Source organism: Geotrypetes seraphini, chromosome 1, assembly GCF_902459505.1.
Source record: "Geotrypetes seraphini chromosome 1, aGeoSer1.1, whole genome shotgun sequence".
In the NCBI taxonomy this organism is placed as follows: domain Eukaryota; kingdom Metazoa; phylum Chordata; class Amphibia; order Gymnophiona; family Dermophiidae; genus Geotrypetes; species Geotrypetes seraphini.
In genome coordinates, this window is record NC_047084.1 from 537,722,775 (window position 1) to 537,728,709 (window position 5,935).

At 47.8% G+C, this 5,935-nt stretch overlaps 1 protein-coding gene across 1 annotated transcript; it reads right to left on the reverse strand.

The window, feature by feature from the left end:
• Window positions 1–1,917: 1,917 nt before the first annotated feature.
• On the reverse strand, window positions 1,918–4,499 carry LOC117367413. Its single transcript, XM_033959961.1, has 2 exons — window positions 3,530–4,499; window positions 1,918–2,273 (listed from the first exon to the last, which is right to left on the reverse strand). Exons 1-2 carry the CDS (start codon window positions 4,480–4,482, stop codon window positions 1,973–1,975), a joined length of 1,254 nt encoding a protein of 417 aa, XP_033815852.1. The 5' UTR covers window positions 4,483–4,499; the 3' UTR covers window positions 1,918–1,972.
• Window positions 4,500–5,935: the final 1,436 nt, after the last annotated feature.

The following is a 5,935-nucleotide window of genomic DNA, read 5'->3' on the forward strand; positions in this document are numbered from 1 at the left end:
CATCTAGAATGGAACGAACGGGCTGAGACAAAAGCGTATCATGAGAAGTCAGCCCGAGAGATACCAAGCTGTCAGGTGCAGAGACTGGAGGTTGGGATGTAGAAGGGTCTCCTGATGCTGTGTAAGCAGAGAAGGATACAGTGGAAGAAGAAAAGGTTCCCTGGAACTGAGTTGAAGTAGAAGGGAGAACCAATGTTGTCTGGGCCACCTCGGAGCAATCAGAATCATGGTGGCTCGTTCCCTCTTGAGCTTGAATAAGGTTCTCAACATGAGAGGCAGAGGAGGGAAAGCGTACAGGAACAGATTTGACCAATCGAGGAGAAATGCATCCGCTGCCAGACGGTGAGGAGAGTAGAGTCTGGAGCAGAATAGGGGCAGCTGGTGATTGTGAGGAGCTGCAAAGAGGTCTATCTGAGGAGTGCCCCATTGAGCGAAGATAGACTGTAGAGTTACAGGATCGAGTGTCCACTCGTGAGGTTGGAGAATTCTGCTGAGCTTGTCCGCTAAGGAATTCTGTTCTCCTTGAATGTAGATAGCTTTCAGGAAGAGATGGTGATCTATGGCCCAAGTCCAGATCTTCTGTGCTTCCTGGCACAAGAGGCGAGAGCCTGTCCCTCCTTGCTTGTTGATGTAGTACATGGCCACTTGATTGTCTGTGCACAGCAGAAGGACCTGAGGAAAGAGAAGATGTTGGAAGGCCTTGAGGGCATAAAACATCGCTCTGAGTTCCAGGAAATTGATGTGATGCTTCTTTTCCTGGGCTGTCCAAAGACCTTGAGTCTGGAACTCGTTCAAATGAGCTCCCCATGCATAAGGGGAGGCGTCGGTGGTGATGACTAGTTGATGAGGAGGCTGATGGAACAGAAGACCTCTGGATAGATTTGAGGATACCAACCACCATTGTAGAGATTGACGAAGAGATGATGTCACAGAGATGTGTCGTGAGCAAGGATCCGTCGCTTGGGACCACTGAGTAGCAAGGGTCCATTGAGGAGTTCGCAGGTGAAGACGTACGAGGGGTGCAACATGAACTGTGGATGCCATGTGACCCAAGAGTATCATCATTTGTTTGGCAGAGATGGAATGTTGTGGAAGTACCTGCTGACATAGAGACTGAAGAGTCTGAAGACGGTTGGATGGTAAAAATGCTCTCATGAGGAGTGTGTCCAATATTGCTCCAATGAATTGGAGTCTTTGAGTGGGAATGAGATGAGACTTGGGTAGATTGATCTCGAATCCTAATATTTGAAGAAACTGGATGTTTTGGTTGGTGGCCAGGAGAACTGCTGGAGCGGATGTGGCCTTGATTAACCAGTCGTCCAGGTAAGGAAATACCTGAAGGTGGTGAGAGCGCAGAAAAGCAGCTACCACGATGAGACATTTGGTGAACACCCTTGGAGAGGAAGCAAGACCGAAGGGCAGCACCTTGTACTGGTAATGACACTGATTGATCATGAAACGGAGATACTGTCTTGAGGTTACATTGATTGGAATGTGAGTGTATGCTTCTTTGAGATCGAGAGAGCATAGCCAGTCGTCTTGGTTGAGAAGAGGATAAAGAATGGCTAAGGAAAGCATCTTGAATTTTTCCTTTACCAGATGTTTGTTGAGATCACGAAGATCTAGAATTGGTCTGAGATCTCCTGTTTTTTTGGGGACTAGAAAATAACGGGAGTAGAATCCCTGACCCTTTTGATCTAGAGGCACTTCTTCTATAGCGTTTAGAAGAAGGAGGGATTGAACTTCCTGAATGAGGAGGGCAGATTGAGGACTGTTCAAAGCAGACTCTTTTGGCAGGTTTTGGGATGGAAGAGTCTGAAAGTTGAGAGAGTAGCCGTGGCGGATGATGTTGAGGACCCATTGGTCCGAAGTGATAACTTCCCACCGGCTGAGGAATAGAGAGAGACGACCTCCTATAGGTTGAGGCAGGAGAGCAGATATAGGAGTACTGGCTATACTTTGGAGAAGTAAGTCAAAAGGGTTGTGTCTTCTGCTGTGGAGTTGGCTTAACAGGCTGCTGTTGCTGTTGTTGCCTGGGAGGCTGACGCTGTTGCTGCCGTTGACGCCTGGGTTGCTGAGCAGTTGTTGGCAATGGCCGAGCTGTGAAACGGCGTTGATAGGCTGACTGTTGTCTAAAAGGCCTTGTTGGGGGAGGCTTTTTCTTATTTTTAAGAAGGGTATCCCAACGTGTTTCATGAGCCGACAGCTTTTGAGTAGTCGAATCCATGGATTCTCCGAAAAGCTCATCCCCTAGGCATGGGGTGTTGGCTAACCTTCTCCCATACATGGAGCAACCCCTGCGGAGTCCCCCAAGGCTCCCCCCTATCCCCGTCACTATTCAATATCTACATGGCATCACTGGGACACATGTTATCGAACCGTAACCTGAAATCCTATATTTACGCAGATGACATTACAATCATCATACCCATCACCTCACTGTCACATGAGACAGAACTATACATCTCAACTGTCCTCACCATGGTAGAAAACTGGACCACACGCTTCAAACTGAAACTCAACCCAGAAAAAACTAAGTTTTTCCTTGCAAGCCCCAACCACAAACTATCGTCCACCACCCTGCAACTTAATGGTTTAACATATCCAATCAATTCCACTATAAAAATCCTCGGAGTCATCCTGGACCGATGCCTCACTTTAGAAGATCACACTAATACCCAGGTCAAAAAATGCTTTTCCACCCTCTGGAAACTCCGTTCCATCAAACATTACTTTGATTTCCCCACCTTCAGTTTGCTGGTCCAATCCCTAATCCTAAACTCCCTGGATTACTGCAACATCATATATCTGGGCTCCTACAAGAAAACCATTAAACGACTACGACTTATCCAGAACACCGCCGTCCGCCTCATCTATGGGCTCAAAAAGTCAGACCATATTAGCCCTTTCTATAGAAAACTTCACTGGCTACCGTTCGAAGCAAGGATCATCTTCAAATTCGCCTGCCTCTGCTTCAAAACCCTAACTGGCTCAGCCCCGATATATCTGTCACGCCACTTCGCCTTCCCAGGCACTAACCGTACACGCAATGCCCACCTGTTTGCCTACCCCTCCCCAAAAGGATGCATCTACAAAAGATTTTTCGACAAGACCCTCTCTTTCCAAGCTGGCAAATGGAATGACTGCTTGTCCACTCTCATCTCTCTTGCCCCTACTTATCAATCGTTCAGGAAATCTCTCAAAACTTACCTCTTTGATAAATTCCTCTAACCCCCGCCCCCCTACCAAACCAATAATCCCAACCTCGCCTCCCTCCTTTACCCTTACCCTCCCCGGTTGCACCCCCCATGCAACAATTATTGGATCATTTTGTAACTGTTCACTAGTTTATACCAAATAATTGTTAACTATTCTCTGCACCTGCAATGCATAAATTGATTTGAACTGTTTTTCTGATATGCTGTAACTTCGCTGTAAATGTACAGTCTCTTAACCTGTAAACCGCTCTGAACTGATTTGTGGTATTGCGGTATACAAAAATAAAGTTATTATTATTATTATTATTAACCGATCTTGATGATTAACATCAAGTTCAGATACCCGAAGCCAGGCCAGGCGACGCATTGCCACAGACATTGCTGTCGCTCTGGATGTAAGTTCGAAGGTGTCATAAATGGATCTAACCATGAACTTACGCAACTGAAACAGAGAAGACAAGCAATGGTGGAAAGATTGTTGTTTCCGTTGAGGAAGGTATTTTTCAAAGGCAGCCATGGTGGTAAGGAGATGTTTCAAATAGAAAGAAAAATGAAAGCCATAATTTCCAGCTCTATTTGCCAACATTGCATTTTGGTAGAGCCTCTTACCAAATTTATCCATGGCTTTGCCCTCTCTGCCAGGAGGAACAGAAGCATATACACTGGCTCCTGCAGATTTTTTAAGGGTGGATTCGACAAGTAAAGATTCATGAGGAAGTTGTGGTTTGTCGAACCCAGGAATGGGAATTACTTTGTACAGAGAGTCTAACTTACATGGGGCCCCTGGAACCGTTAAGGGAGTCTCTAAATTCTTGTAAAAAGTCTCCCTCAAGATGTCGTGAAGAGGGAGCTTCAAATATTCCTTTGGAGGTTGGTCAAAGTCCAGGGCGTCCAGAAAAGCTTTAGACTTTTTGGATTCAGCCTCCAAAGGAATAGACAGAGAATCACACATATCTTTCAGGAAACTGGAGAAAGATGAAGTGTCATGCTTAGAGGATGGGTCATGTACAGCAGACTCCTCCTCATCTGAGGAACATTCTCCTTCAGAGAGAAAAGGCTCTTCTGAATCTCCCCACAGATCAGGATCCCTGACATGGGGAGAACGATCTCGAGACTCAGGGGTAGTTGGGTCTGCATGCCGGGTCTTGCGCACCGACTTACCCGATCTCATCGACATCGACCCAGGCGATGTAATCGGTTGTACCGGAGCCGAAGTCTGCACCGATTGATGCTGAGCTCTCGGCTCCGGCGCAAGGACTGGCATCGATGTCGATGAGGTGGAGTGAATCGGTACCGAGGGAGTGGATACCGACAATATAGGTTGCTCCACTATCGGTACCGGCTCAGTGCGGACCGGCACCGGAAGGTTCGGTGCCAGGATCGATGGAAGGAGCTGTTGCAATTGCTGCTTGAGCTGTTCCTGGAGAATGGCCGTAATACGGTCATCAAGGGATGGCACCGGTACCGCTTTTTTCTTCTGCGGTACCTGCGGTGCCGCTCGATGCCCCGGAGATGAGGAGCCCGATGTCGAGGGACTCACCTCAATAGGGGCGGAGCGCTTCCGCTGGCGCCTCACAGTCGGCAGGATTGGACTCACTGCACTCGAGACCGGAGAACGTTCCAGCGGGGAAGGCTTCTTAGCCGGCTTACCTGCATGTTGGGACGCCGGTGCGGAATCTCGCGGCGTCGAAGAAGAGGGTGCTGACTGAACCGGTGCCGAAGTCGGAGTCGATGGAACGGGATCGGACATCTCGGCACCGAAAAGTAATCGCTGTTGTATTTGGCGATTTTTTAATGTTCTCTTTTTCAGTGTGGCACAGCGGGTGCAGGTGGAGGCCTGATGCTCAGGACCCAAACACTGTAAGCACCAGTTGTGTGGGTCCGTGAGAGATATGGGCCGAGCACACCGCTGGCACTTTTTAAAACCTGGCTGAGGGGGCATGAACGTGAACACCGCTTCAGCCAAATCGAAGGCCGAGGCTTCGATGGTGGCAGAGGGCCCCGCAGGGGAAAAGCCAAATTGAATGAAAAAACAAAAGTTTTTTTTTTTTTTTGAAAATAATGAAAGAAAAAGAAAGAGGCAAAAGCCAAAAAGGTTTACGCGAGCGGGAAGGCAAGTTCAAAAAAATTTTCAACAGCCGTTGAAAAAACGCGTCTTCTTAGCTCCGCGGAAACTAAGAAACTGGGGACCGCGCGCCTCTGTCGGGCGGGAAGGCACTCGCGCCGTGCGCGGTGCGGCATGCCAGAACTTTCCAAGTTCTTAGAGTGCAATCACTCTAAAATTGTCCGTACCGGGGCTCCGTCGGTGCCGTCACCCATCAGTCAAGAATAGCTGCCTGCTTGTCCTGGGATAACTGCAGTTTATGGTGAGTGTGCCCCATCATCCTACAAAGTAAAAGTTTGGAGCAAGCAGATTAAGTAGGGTAGAGAGTGCATTGACGATGACCTTCACACTGGGCAACCAGTGGAAGCAACTTCAACAGAAATGTGCAAGACAGTCAAGGATTTAATTTTGTCAGACAGACGAATTAAGGTTTCTCGAATAGCTGAAGAATTGGGCATCTCAGCAGGTACAGTTTGGAAAATAATTCATGAAAAGTTGGGTATGTCCAAGATTAATGCAAGATGGGTTCAAGAATGCTGACACAATGTCAAGGCAAATGCAGCAGCCTAGACAATTAAGGTGCTTCCTGATGCTGAGATCAATGTCCAAGAGT

What these genes read in the sequence shown, in the direction of transcription:
- LOC117367413 (XM_033959961.1), bottom strand. Translation starts at nt 4,482, where the DNA reads ATGCCAGTCCTTGCGCCGGAGCCGAGAGCTCAGCATCAATCGGTGCAG. An exon ending in GATGTTAATCATCAAGATCG is followed by an intron (nt 2,274 to 3,529) that starts GTTAATAATAAT and finishes GTATGGGAGAAG; the next exon opens with GTTAGCCAACACCCCATGCC.